General features: G+C 33.7%; 1 protein-coding gene across 3 annotated transcripts in view; it reads right to left on the bottom strand.

The window, feature by feature from the left end:
- The window catches only part of LOC140452302 (SLIT-ROBO Rho GTPase-activating protein 1-like), a 266,666-nt gene that overhangs the window by 94,508 nt on the left and 156,841 nt on the right, over positions 1–15,317 (bottom strand). For all 3 annotated transcript variants that reach the window (XM_072546471.1, XM_072546469.1, XM_072546470.1), the window contains exon 3: positions 8,509–8,674. In XM_072546471.1, the coding sequence (XP_072402572.1) occupies positions 8,509–8,674 (166 nt within the window). The remainder of the gene's footprint in view (positions 1–8,508; positions 8,675–15,317) is intronic.

Here is a 15,317-nt window from a genome sequence, read left to right as displayed (position 1 = left end):
GTTGGAGAGTTGGAACGTTTGCGTTGGTATTCTGAGGTTACCAGTGGTACATCTATCAGCTCATCAAATGAAGCAACTGCTGAAATTGATTTTTGGAGAAGAGCCGCAGGAAGATCTAGAATAGAAAGGATTACCAAAGAACGCATTAGAGAAATAATGGGAATCAAACGAACAATCACAGATTACCTAACAACAAAACAACTTATCTGGTTCGGACACATACAAAGAATGGATGAACAACGAATACCAAAAGAAATATTAAAATGTCAACCAGAAGGAAAGAGAAAACGAGGTAGACCGGGAAAAAGTTGGAGCGAAGGAATAAATAAAGAACTGAGAGAGAGGGCCATAGAAGAAGACCTATGGAACAACCGGACTAAGTGGCGATTGGAAGTCGGAAAACGGCGGAAAACGTTATAAACCGACAAGTAGTAGTAGCAGTATGGAACTATTTTTAATAGATCGACACAAATTCTCGCATTCGCTGACGATATGGTTATAGTGGGCAGAAGTATGAGAGACATGATAAGACCGGTTTTGATATATGGGACTGAAACGTGGACCTTATCTCAAAATGATGAAAGACTTCTTGGTATTTTTGAGAGAAAAATATTATTGGAGCCGTAAATGAAAATGGGCTATGGCGTCGAAGATACAACTTTGAACTATATTAGTTATACACCGATCCAGATATTGTGAAATTCGTTAAAGTGCAGAGACTTAGATGGGCTGGGCACATTGCTAGGATGTCAGATCACGAATACTCGAAGAGATTAACATTTTCAAAACCAGAGGACACAATAAGCAGACGATGACCACGAAGGAGATGGATTGATAATGTGGAAGAAGACCTACAGATTCTAAGGGTCAGAAAATGGAGGGAAATTGCCAGGAACCGACAGGAGTGGCGACTTCTTTGTGAGCAGGCCAAGATCCACAACGGATTGTCGAGCCACTTATGATGATGAAAGAATATCATTAATATAATCAGACAGAACCTTTTAGTCAATCTTGATGTATGTATCCACTGTTATAAATGGTATTTATTGAATAGTTAGACTAAAATGATTCAATGTCACTTCTAAAATATTTTTCCTTTTTAAACAAGTAAAGCTAGAATCCTATTGAATACAGTATATTCTGTAACATTATACAGTCTACTAATGCATACGTGGAAGAGCCCGTTTGCAATTTCTAAAGTGGTTTTGGACCAGATAAGTTTACACTAGACCAGATTTTCGTGCTAACGATTCAATATTGATACTTTCCATCTGTTTGAGTAGTTTTAAATCAGCATAGCACAGCGTTTTTAGATGAAAACTATATGAAATCATGAATGAATTTTTCCCCAATATCCCCGTCAAAATAATGAGTAGTAAAAACCTGTAAAAGCGTCAATAAGTAAATTGGCGTGCAAAGTGCAAACACGTGTGGGTTTATGACAAGGAGACTCTCTTAAAGACGGATTTACTCTCTTTTCAATAAATACAGAAAATATGGGCCTCACAATAAATGAATCTCGATACCAAATAACGGAGCAAGGGAAGCAATTGGAGGACTTTGAATACAAATGGACCAAGTCCACTTTTTATCATTTACCAGTTAACAACGCTATAACATGCACCAAATAGGTAAGATTTCAGTGTAATAATGGACTAAGTTTCTAAGTTCTGGTGTTGAGTGACAGATTGTGGTTTTCTTCAGAATACTACTGACCAAAGTCAAGATAGTCTTTGTTTACTGTGAACAGTTCTGTGTTGAAGTGCTTTAAACTCTTTAGTAAGGGCTTTTGGTAGTTTATTACACACTATTTTTGTGAGCTAGTTGTACTATGCGATAGATATTTTATCTGGATCAGGTGAAGAGTGGTCCCCAGATGAATTTGGCGACAAATTGAAACGGAGGCACCCGACCAAGAGCCTGCTAACCGAAAACATTTCTCATGATCTGAATCAACCGAGTACATCAAGGGAGAAAGGTATTTAAATCCTTAAAATATTATTTCAATAAGTTTTTAACTAGACCTAAAAAACATTATTTTGATGCTTGCTGACAGCAGACGATGAAATCTAATGTTTAAAACAAATTGATTCAGCTAATTGTTTATAACTCGAAAACGATGCATTTAAGAGAAAGTTACTAATAGCATTTTCTGCTCAGAATGAGGCTACTAACTTAAAAAAAATTGTTTAAAAAAATTGTTTACACCATTTTTGACCATCATTTTCTATTATAACATGCATTTTTGTTATAAGAGAACTATTTCAAGTAAGATTGTGCAAAAATATACAATGAGAATATTTTTCCTACCCAGAGCGCCCATACTAACGGGACTATAATAAATATGTGAGGCAAATCCCATCAATGAATTTACTAATTATAATTTCTCATAATATAATATTGTATACATATTCGATTTATTATTTAATCAGAGGATATGGAAAAATTGTTTATACATAACAATTTAATAATGTTTATAAATAACATTTATTTAATATAATAATTATATTTTAAATAAATAAATAAATAAAAAGACGATTTAAGAAACGATTTGTACATCCCGTAGTCATTAGCTACTTTGTTTTGGACAATTTTGCAATGAAAATACGATAAATGGTATTATTTTAACGTTGTACCCCAGTTTAAAAAAAGAACGGCTAAGAAGCCCGCAACTATATGGAAAACTAGCCCCGGTCAAAGATAGTTGGTAGGACAATGGTAGTTCTCCGAGCAAGTCCTTTTTTTGGTCCCGTTGTGGAAGAAGAGGTCTCTCAAATAATAAATTCTCTTAGTAATTCCAAATAATTACTTTAGCAACTCACAATAGATTCAGAAGTGTCCGTTCTAAGTACTAGAATGAAATGAGAATAAGACATGGTTTCTCTTTGGATGGACTGGTATACTTGATAAAGTGTTTAATTGCTAATAGAAATCCTTCTTCTGTTATCCAACCGCTTGGATTAGCTAAACCTAAAGCACATTTTGGACCATCTTTTAGCATAAAATCTTTATAATGAACTCTTGGGAACACAAATGCTGGAGGAATTATTGTGCCCCCAGAAACATTCATAAAACCTACCGTAGTCATATAGCATTCTCATTGACAATCATAAAACACATATGACTTTGGAGACAGTAATGTTTGCACGGGAAAATAATATCATTATTCTGACATATCCACCACATTGCAGCCAACAGACGTTTCCATCTTTGGGCCTTTTCAAACGAAATTTAGAATTTTTATGAACGCATGGATGTTGTCCTGTGTAATCCTGGCAAGACAGTCACAATATATGAAGTAGCATCATTTGCTAATGAGGCCTTTCAAATGATGATTTTTTACCATGTTTTGTTACTGATAAACCTAATCCATGCCCATCAACCGATGAAATTGCTGATCCACAAACTTTATTGACATTAAATGAAAGTAATGATCTTGACTAACCTTCTACTTCAAGAAATGTTCCATCTACTTCAAAATATGTTCCATATGTATCTCCACAACAAATAAGACCGTATCCCAAGGCTGGTCCCCAAAAATCAAAGCTAGGAGGGCCCAGAAAAGGTAAAACTACAATTATCACAGACACCCCGAGAAGGATAGACTCATGGAGGAAAAAGAAGTAGCTGCTCGTAAAACACGGAAAATACCAAAAGTCACAAGAAAACGTATTCAAAGCTTATGTCAAGAACCAAGTCTTGATGGCTCAAGTTCAAATATATCGTTACACGACTCAGCGATGACGACTTTCCTCTTAATACAAACGAAACGAAAGATAAAAATATAATACCAAAAAAAAAATTAAAAATAGTTCTTGAAACAAATGCAGAACAAACGACAAGCCTTGAAGAGGACTTGCAGACATTGCATTTCATTGCCACTCTCCCCTAATAAATAAATAATAAAATTACTTTATTCAATTTTAAAAATATTACTTAAATTTTAAAAATATAGAAAACTACACACTACTGTACTGCCTACTATAGCATATTTTTTTTCACAAGTAGTTAAGTCCATATTAAAAAGATTTTTTCTCATAAATAAATAATGATGTGGTATTTTTTAATACGTAACCGGGCCAATGCATTCATTTTTTTCGAATCCTGAGAAAACTAATAAATATTTTTGAAAAATTTAAACGCAGAATGAAAGATTACATTATTACCGAGGGCCGAAAGTCCCTTAGAATAAACAAAAAAATTCTTTTGAATGAGATATTTGAAATTAAACATCACACTAAATTTGCTCTTCTTTTTCACCCCTGTAACTTACTAAAATAAACATCATAGAAATTTTCCGGAACTTTCAGCTCTTGGTAATAATGTAATCTGCGTTTAAATTTTTCAAAAATACTTATCAGTTTTCTCAGGATTCGAAAAAAATGAACGCATTTAAAAAGCATTGGCCCGAAATTTTGCGACGACGGTCTTAAAGGTGTACTTTTTTTTAAATTACACGTGTTGGTTTTTGAAAATCTATATGTGGGAACTAAACTTTTAAACACCTATAACTCAGAAACATAACAAGTGACTTTTGCACTGATCGCTTCGATTATTCCCTTATTTTCTTGTAAATGTTTAGTTGAACCTCTCCGATCTCAAATCATTCCTTTCTCCGTACGTCTTTTGATCATTAAATGAACCAAAAAAGAATAATATGCCTGCCTTCGTGTTGTGATGTAATACATTCTACAAATAATTAACATATCTCAGTTTACAAAGTGATGCTTTAATTCTTTCGATAAAATATGTGTAGCATGTCCATCGTCAAATGAAAAGTAAAAGCTGCCAGTTGCAGATTTTTTATTGGTATTTAACACATGTGTGATGTTAAAAGTAATAACAAGTATATTAATAATTTATAGTGAAAGAGACAGTAACGTTAAGAACAATCATGAACGTACCAGTTGGTCATTGATATGGGTATTTCTATAATTAAAATAGTAATGTAAAACAAAGATTTATTTGAATTCCGTTGATATAATAACAATAATAAAAAAGTAGTAAACTATTGAGAGTGTATGAAAAAGAAACAAATTAATCACCATATTTCTACTTCATTTATGATTAGGTTCTCTCCATTTCACTTACAGTAATGTACATGCCTCACTTTTTTCATTAGATCACGGATTTTATATTTATAGTTCTAGGCACATATAAAATACATGAAAAGACTGATATGTTTTTTGTACACACTTCACACAATCATTCCTTTTCCTCCTTCTCCTTCCAAAAACAGTAAAATTTTATATAATATTCCAAATAAAATTTTTAGACAAATGAACCTTTTAGAAGGCTTTGAGATATCCAAGGAAATGAAACAAAACCCTAATTGTTGCTTAAATACAGAAATCAATCTTAATTGCAAATATAAACCTCTTATAAATTATTGTGAGAGATTTTAGAGGAGGAAGAGTCACCTCATGCAATCTAAAGTATTTTTCTCTTTCTAAATTCCATTACTGATTTACAAAAATTTGTAATTAATCATTTGACAAATTATTCTCCTTTCAAAGAAATTTTAAAATTTTTACTTAAAATTCTTACATTTCCCATCAAGAGATACAAGTTTTTACAGTTTTTTAATATATTTAAGATGTCGTCAAGGAGCCGGAGGATGTTAGAAATAGTTTATCGTAGAAAAGAATCTGAAGAAAACATGCAAATCGTAGTAAGTGTTTGAGGTTATGTTGACTGGTGAGTTATTGTATTTTAAATATTTTTAGAATAACGAAAATGCACAACAGTCCGTTGCTCAGCCAGTGGTAGTACTCAATGCAACAGGTGATTTTCTTGAAACAAAACAGCCACATAAGGTGAGTGATATTTTATAATAATATTGTTTTCCTTTTGATTAAAGTACAGAACCGGCTTAAATAAATATTTTGATGCAACATACCTGTTGTGTGTATGCTCAGGAAGGTTGCTAAAATAGTAGAATCTGTGTTTTCTTTCTTCTTCTTTTATAGGTTTATGCTACGCAATAAAAAATATTTTTCTCCAGGCATATTTGAATGTTGATCATTTAATTTAGTTGTGCTTTATGTGCTAAATGTGTTTAATTTAATTCCTTTCAGGTAAAATGTAACCGTCTTGTGGACTATGATTGTGAAACAAAAGATAGTGAAGCTGAATTTTCTGAAGATTCTGATAAAGACCCAACATTTCACGAGAAGGACTGCTCTAATATTACTGATTTCTCAGATTAAGAAATCCCAGAAACGAAAGGCAAAAAGTTGACAAGGTATAGAACCAACGAACCAAAAAACTGGAAAGTTAATATTACGAAAGAAAAGCGAACTAATTGTCTCCCGTATAAAAACAAAAAAAAGAATGCCTTGCAAAGTTTCCTAAACAAGTTGATTGCAGTCAGTACTTGTAGGTTTAAATGCACTTCCAATTTTACACAACAAGAGAGAGAAACTATTTGTAAAACTTACTGGGGACTGCAAATTTTTTTGAGAGAACACTTTGTATTTCAAATGGCCCTGTTAACACCGCTATAAAAAATCAAAGTGCTGTTGAATGTTTTGTGGGAATAGACAAAAGGGGCAAAAAAGCTCCTGCAAACAAAAGCACCGACAATCAAATTGCTATGGTAAAAAAACACATCGAACAATTTCCAGCAATTGAGTCACACTATGTTCGTAAATAACTAAAAAACTCTACTTAGATAGCAGGTTATCAATAAGATGTATAACCTCTACAAGAATGATTTTTGTAAAAACAATAACTTGGATAATCCAGTCAGTAAAAAAACTTATCATAGAATATTTTGCAACAGTTATAATTACTCTTTCTTCAAACCAAAAAAAGGATCTTTGTTCAACTTGCACCAAATATGAACAAGCTTCACCTACTGAAAAACGTGAACTGGATCTTTAGATCTTTGGTCCCTGTCCCTCTTTTATCAGAGTGTGGTGTGTCTGAATCACTTTTCAGTAAATGCATAGTATATATGGGCTTTTGGATTATGCAAAGCGGATTTAAGAAAAATGGCTTGCATACTATCAATTTTTCATTTTCTTTTTCGAAATAATTACTCAAATGAAAAAGATTTGTAGTTTGTTTCAGTACTGCGTTTTCTCTTAGCGAAAATTCTCTTTGTCACATTTAATATAAATGCATACTTTCCATTTTGGTCCAATGAATAATACCTGTTTTTTGTCTCCAATCTTTCTATAGGGTTAAATTTTTTATTACATCGGAAACGACAATTTTGGTTGCAATCTGTCCGTGTATTAATTACTTTAGTAGACCTAGCTATACCTTTAGCACTGATGTAAATTGATCCTTGTTGATAATTCTCCTTCCGTTGTTTTTTTTTTTCACATCTGGGGATTCCGCTTTTGTTTTCGAGTCCTATTTACCTCCTTCATTGGGGTTTTTTCATATTCTGATTCGGAACTTGAGGTGGAACTGTAATCTACTAAGCAACAAATGGCATTATTCCTACAAAACGTGTTTGTGTAAAGGATAGCTATACATACTATTTAATTTGTCTTACGTTCTTAAGGTAACAATTCGATTGTTTGGACCAAGAATATTATGAATGTTATTGACTCCTTGGACTTGCTACAGTTCCATCTAAAGCTTTAGATTACTCTCCAGTTTCGAAATTTAGCCTAAAAATTATTTGTCAGTTAAGACAGTAAGAAATCTACTTCAATAATATATTTTTGTTTATAAGTTTTGTTAAATAAAAAAATGTACCTTCTTTTTATTGGTACTTCAGGAATAAGTACCCGTTGTTTCTCATCACAACTGGTATTCTCTGTGTCAGAATCACTAGAAATATGAACAGCAGCCAGCGACCGCCTAATAAAGTAAGGTTATAGTTTTTCCGAAATGTAAAGTACTATTTAATAGGTTACCATTTCTTTCCACTGCTATTTTCTGGTAGATATTCAGAACCGGAGCTACAATAATCCGCCCAAGATTCATTTTCGGAGACAGAGGGCATTGCAAAACAAGCAATTGATAATTTTAACTGATAAAACTGACATTTAACTTTCACCAATACTCTAACTGTAGTACATGGAACCATATGGTTCTAACTTTAAAGCATTTCGTGCACTTGGAACTATATTTCACTGTTGACTATGGCGCTATCTGTCATCGAATGATAGAACTTTCAACACTATTCTATGCAGAATTCAAAGAACAATAGATTTCTGTTAAAAAACAGATTTTGTACAAACTGTCGCTTGGAACCCTATGGTTCTCAGCCCATGGTGTATCTACTACATGTAATTAGTGGAAACTATTGATTTTTAGACAAAAGATAATTTCAATAACTTCAGTAAGGACAACATAGCTAAAGAAACAGAAAACGTAGTAATTTTGTTTTTTATATCAACAAGAACAACCTTGAAGCTACTTCATGAATTTCTTCGGGAATTTACTAAAAGCGGCTATAACATGTTAATACATAATATCCACTGAAAACGTCCGTAAATCGATGCAACTATTATCACTGTATTAGTAAATATCGTAAAGCACACTTACCCTTTTGTAAATTCTCTGTACGTCCTCCATAACTTGAGAGAGACGGGCCACTAAATGGTTGGAGTATACTTCAGATAAAGCAGCATGATCCCTACTGAGGTTCTTGGTTTGAGCAACCAATTGTTGCCAGCATGTGTAACTGGAAAATAAAGGCCATTGCTCCCTTCTAAAAAGAAAAACAAAACTTTTAGTCTAAAGGGAGGAGACAGTAATTTTAAAATAAAATACAATTACCATTCAAGCAAAACATAACTTTAACTTTATTTATTTACTAATTGTTGTAGCCAGAGCTACTACTAAGATAGGTTTCTGGAAGGAAGTCTGCTATTAAACTTTTCACTGTGTAGCATGATATATTTCCAAATTTTTATTGTGTCCACAGTGAGAGAGTCGTATATACGCTAGAGAATAATTTTGTTTCTAAGCGAAGTAGACTTTTGCACTATCGAGTGATAGCGATACTCCAATAGGGAACAATTGTCGGAAGATAATTTGACCAGTAGGATCACGTGATTAAAATTTACACGTCTTGAGCTGCAGACCATTATCACTACTGGAAACAATAGAAAAAATTCTGGAGATCATCTACAGAAGACTAATGAAACATGCAGGAAGAAGAAGAATCATTCAGGAGGACCAGTTTGGATTCAGAAGAGAAAGAAACTGCGAACTCCAACCGGCAAGAGTTATCAGCGGCACGAAAATTAGATTCAACAGGAAACAGAAGACAGGAATGGCCATCCTAGACATCGAGAAGGCATATGACACGGTCTGGAAGAAAGCCCTAATCTACAAGATGGACAGAGCTAGATTACCTCATTATTTAGTTAACATATGTAACACATATCTAACTAATAGAACTTTTCAAGTTTCAGCCGACCAAAAGATGTCCAGAATTCAAGAAATCCAAGAAGGGCGCCACAGGGCAGTGTACTCTCGCCCATTTTATATAAGATTTTTGTTTCAAACTTACTAACAGATTAAAGAACAAGTACAGCGCTCTACGCACATTACACGGCAATCTATGCAACAGGAAAAGATGACAGAAGTATAGTCCAAAACATAGAAAACAACCTTGGAAGAATTACAGAATTCACGAAAAAATGGAAAATCAAGATTAACACCCAAAAGATGAAATTCATCATGTTTACAAAGGAGAAAAATCCACCAGTAGTAAAAATCACAACGGGAGGAAAAAAGATCCAATCAGAAGATTCAGTCAATAGCTAGGAGTCCATCTCGACTGGAAACTCAACTTCACGAAGAACAAGCAACAAATCAAGGTCAAAGCAAATATTGCAAAAACACTGATACTTCCTTACATTTTTAGGTCCAGTCCACTATCGAAGGCCAAGAAGATCCAGCTATACCAGGTGTACATTAGATCGGTAATACTGTACGCTGTCCCAGTATGGAGCTCCACTTCAGAAACTAACTGGAAGAAGCTAGAAACTACAGTCACGTCATGCTACAGGATCATCGATGGATCAACATGGGAAGAAAGAATAACAAATGCAACCATCAGAGAAATGGCAAGAAATAGGACAAGATATTTCTTCCACCAAGCCACAAGAAGACTCCTAAAGACCGGGGACATTCTCGCCAAGAATCGGATCCAGAGGATGTACAGATCAAAACGTCGACTGATCGACCATATGATCAGGGTCTAGACAGATGGTTGCCGAAGAGAGCCAATCAGGAAACTAGGTACAATGCCGAAAACACGTACCTACAGAAAAAGACGCCAAGGAGTCCATGACAGATAAATCCAAGGTCCGAAAGGAAGCAGTTCAACCAGTATGCGGTGCAGAAGCGGTACGTCAAGAAAGAAGGCTAATATATCATAGGTTGGAAATATCTTAAGTGTGAAATATAAATTATATTAAGGCAATAAACGTTTTTATTTTTAGTTTTATTTTTTATTTATGGGTGGAGCACCAAATTACCTTGCACATGTTTTTATAGTCGAGTAGTTTTTGCTTGTTCGGTAAAGAGGTGAACATGGGTTTGTGTCGCAATGGTGTTTAAAAAATTATCAGAAACAGAGTTAGAAAGACCTTTGTTGGAGAATGATGATGAGTTTGATAGTGTTGTATTAGCGGACGAGGACTATACTGGAACTGAGAGTGAAGAGGATCTATATAAACCATCCACATCAAAACAGCGTGTTAAACGAAAGTCTTACACGAAAACAGCCTGTACTGGGATCAACAAATGCCTCAAAATTCATAAAATAACAGTGATACTAACATTTATTTATTATTTAGCGTATGGCTCAATACATGGAGTAAATACAGTAATAATTGTAAAAAACGTAAGTACATAATTCAAAAATACAAACATAAGATTATATAAAAACGAACATACAAACATACGAACGAATACAGATAAAATACAAGATAATACAAACAGATAAGTTAATATCTTTAAGTCAAGTTGAGCTATCCATTCAAGGCTTGCAGGCGTAGTTTTGAAAAAGTCTTTTGGGTCCCCTCGATATGCCCTCAATTCACATGTCTCCACTATGTGTTGGATGGTTTGATCTGGAGCTCCAGAGTCGCAGCTGGGGGTAGGCTGTTTTCCCCATTTATGTAGGTTGTGTGCGCATACTGCATGTCCCGTTCTAATTCGGTTTAGGCTTTTCCATATGTTTTGTGGCTGGTCGAAGCCATCAGGGTTTTGGACTGGGTAAATAAAGTTGGATACTTCAGGTGGGGCTTCCTCAGTCCACAGCGTGCGCCATCTGGAGGTAACATTGAAATCATCTGCTGTTAGCTGTTGGGCTGTTCTTATGGGTGGTTTTCTGGATGGGAGTCGGTTTGCTGCTAAACTCGGGATGTCTTCATGGATTAGTAGTTGCAAGTTGCTATTTACTTTCGAATACTCCGTTATCAAGGCCTTTTGTCTTCGTAGAATAAGCGGAGGAATATTGCTAAGGATCGGAAGCCAATACAGTGGAGTAGTCTTGATAGTGATACTAACAGTAGTGATGATTCGGATATTCGGAACAGATAAAAAGGCTAATAGTTTTTTTGACACATAAATATAGACTTTTAATCAATAAGATACAGATACGCCACAGAGTGGACATAGTCTAGTAGACCTTTGCAATACACCTTCCATATTAGAATATTTCCAAAAGTATGTACAGAACTAGAACAAATTAATTTAAATTTAAATGTAAAGCCATATTCTAGGTTATAACGATGGCATACTCTTATTGAAAATGAATTTTTTCTCTTTATAGCCGTAAGTTGCCTTAAAAATAAAAAGTTGACCTAGCAGCAGAAGTTACCGCGATACAAAAGTGTGCTATGGAACTAATATATCGGCAAGTCGAGAATGACTCAATCGTGATCTACTAGGATAGTCAAGCAACTCTAAAAGATCTCAGTTCTATGCATGTTGATTCAAAACTAGTGTGGAACTGTTTGGGTACCCCCTCTCAAGTTGGAAGTCGGCACTAGCTTGGGTTAAAAGGCACAAAGGCTACGTAGGCAATGAGGCTGATAAACTGGCCCGAGAAGGCGCTTGTGCGTCATTAATTGGCCCGGAACCTTGCTTTGAGGTTAGGAATACACAAAACAGTAGCCATTGAGAAATGGGTTCAAGAAAAGTCTTTGGAGCGGTGAAGAAAGGCTCCAATAGAAAGACGGGCCAAAGAGTTCATTAATAGACATTCAGCCAGATTGGCAACCGACTTAATGACCTACAATCAAAAGACTGTGAGGGTGATAATGGGGCTGCTATCTGGACACTGTAGGTTCAATAAGCATTTGAGTCGTATGAGCTCGACGGAAGAGGATACATATTGGTTCTGTCTAGAAGATGAGACAAGCGCTAAGAACGTCTCATGTCACGTACATACGATACAGATTACACAAACAAATAATACAAAATAAGAAACACACAAAATAATCAGAATTTTATATATCTAGGGTAAGAATACCACTCCCACGATTTTTTTTAGCCATTTACATGCTGGTATCTATAATATCGAGGCAAAGTATGTCAACCATCGATTATGAAAAGACATATAGACCAGGCGGTATCTGTTTTGGGTTAGATAAATCGTGTATAATCCTAGTTTTTTGTTTTAATCGCTTTGAAATATGTATTAGGAATGATAATTTAACTATACGTACACTTTAAAAGGTGGGATAAATTTTTTATTAAACAATTTGTGAAAAAAAAAATGAGAAAATATGTTTTTCTTTCTTTACATTGCTATATCTCGGCAGGTATATATTTTAGAAAAAATTTGTAACCACAAAATTTTACAATTAAATTTACTATAAGACCAAATTGATTGCATATTGAAAAAATAATAATAATTATTACAAAATTAGCAAAAACAATTTAAAAAGAGTCAAAAATAAATGTTTTTTCAATATTTTTTTCAAGGTATTTAGGAGCCGCATACAACTTTCAAAATTTACCCAGAAAATCTATAAGATACAAAAAGAGCACTATACAAAATTTCAGTAGAATCGATTAAGTAATAATAATAGTAATAAATAATTTTGCAATATAAATTTTTTTGAAAAAAGTTAATTTTCAAACTTATACAGAGCCAATACAAAAAGTTTTAAATACTTGAAAGTTCTTTTGCATATAACAGGGCATTCAAGCTGGGTAAATTTTGAAAGTTTTATATGGCTTATAAATGCCTCAAAAAATTATTGAAAAACATTTATTTTTGACCATTTTAAATTGTTTTTGCTAATTTTGCAATAATTATTATTATTTTTTTAATTTGTAATCAATTTTGTCTTATAGAAAATTTAGGTCAAAATTTTTTATTTAATAATAATTAATTATATTAGCTAATTTGGCTGTAAAATTTGTCACAAATTGCACGCAATTATACTCGACATAGCTAAAATACAACAATACGTCTCGATTGAAAGAAGTATCTGAGAAGAACCATAATATATTAATAATGCGGGTTTTATAAATACACAAGCAATATTGTTGAACTGAAAGTGTAACTTATTGCACACCATAAGTACATTATATTACTATACAACCAAAAACTTACATAACTTTGATGAGAAAGAACACTTCCACTGAAATGTGGAAACTAGCACGTAAGATGTAATTGTAATATATAATATGCATGATCTTTAAATAAAAATATAAATTCGAAGAAGACTATGCACGTCAAAGAAAAAAATAAAATATATATATATATATATATATATATATATATATATATATAGTATATATAAAATATCCGCCAATCAGTGGGTTTTTCACGATAATTACTCGGTATCAATTTCCTGTTTGTGGCCTTTTTACATTATACATGTCAAGATGATAATATACACATTAAGAATTAGTAATTACATAGCTGCATCCAACTAACACTAATTTGATAAGAGCGGTATCTACTACGAAGCGATGTTGCTAGTTATATTGCGATGTTTATATATTTTTTTGTAATTTTGGTTTAATTGAAATGATCTTAGATGCAACAAAAAACAAAGTGTCTTATTTTTTCCTTATCTTCGTATGGGATTCTAGTTGACCCCACATATGAGTTTTTTATCAGATCCTGAGGTTGTGATGTCCAATTTCCATACTTTATTTCATATACCCATCATCTTTGCATTGTTTATGACTTTCTATTATATGAGGACTGCGACAGACGAGACATAGAGGTCGGGTGATATAATCATCACATTTTAAATTGAGCGGTCACACCCATATACCCAAACGTATAGTGATACTATCCCTTGGGAACTTTAATTTAAACTATTTTGATGATTGGGTCGCTCGACGCCAGTAGCGCCATCAAGAAAGCTTGTTTTACCATAGCTCCAACAGAACATATTCCCAAAGGAACACATCCCGAAGATTCATCGTTTTCTCTGGTTTTCCGAATTGAATCTTGGTCTAACCACCAAAAAAAAAACAGCAAAAAAACGAAATACATGAATATAAGCACGCAACCACAAATCCTACACTTCTAATAGAAAACGACGTCATCCAAGCAGTTAACGAATTTGTTTATCTGGAAAAGTTCGTCAACAGACAACTCTACCGCAGAGATAAATCGCGGAATTTGCATAGCCAACAGGTGCTATTTTGGGCTTAATCTCATTTTTAAATCCTCAATTCTATCGAGAAATACAAATAGATAAGACTCTACAAAACAATAATACTCCCAGTCCAAACATATGGTTCGGAGACCTGGACTCTAACAAAAAATAATGAAGATATGTTTTTTTTAATGACATAGACATTAGTCATTCAGCCAGTTGCAATAGATTCTCCAATCAGACAAATGCACAACCCTATCCCTAATAGAAAACCTAATGAATATCCCTAATAAAAAAAACTAACGTATTATTAACAGAAGAATATACGACAAGAAAACTTACAGGGTCACTTGCTTTTCGTCTAGAGGCCCATCAAAACATTCTTAGTAGACAAACAAAACTGGACCACGGATAAGGTGTTATAACATTTAGGGTAAATAAAGGATACAAATCTAAACTTCCACACGATCATCAAAAATTCCATGCTCGTGTACAAATTCTATGGAACCGTGCATGTGTCATGAAGATAGGTTAGGATGGTTGAAAATAAAACTACTAATTCAAATTTATGGAGCGGTGAATGATTCCTAGAGAAATTTGCAATCTGCGTGAAAATTGAATTTTCTTTTGTAAAGAAAATCGTATGTGCTGCGAAGATTTTCGGTTACAATAGGACAAACAACATCTGGACACTGGACATCAAACAACATTAGTCACGATTCGGGTACTATTACAAGAAAACACCAAGACACTTTAGGTATCTCG

The sequence above is a fragment of the Diabrotica undecimpunctata genome, chromosome 10 (genome assembly GCF_040954645.1).
Source record: "Diabrotica undecimpunctata isolate CICGRU chromosome 10, icDiaUnde3, whole genome shotgun sequence".
Lineage (NCBI taxonomy): Eukaryota > Metazoa > Arthropoda > Insecta > Coleoptera > Chrysomelidae > Diabrotica > Diabrotica undecimpunctata.
Note: the sequence above shows the minus strand (reverse complement) of the source record. Positions and strands in the feature narration are given on the sequence as shown.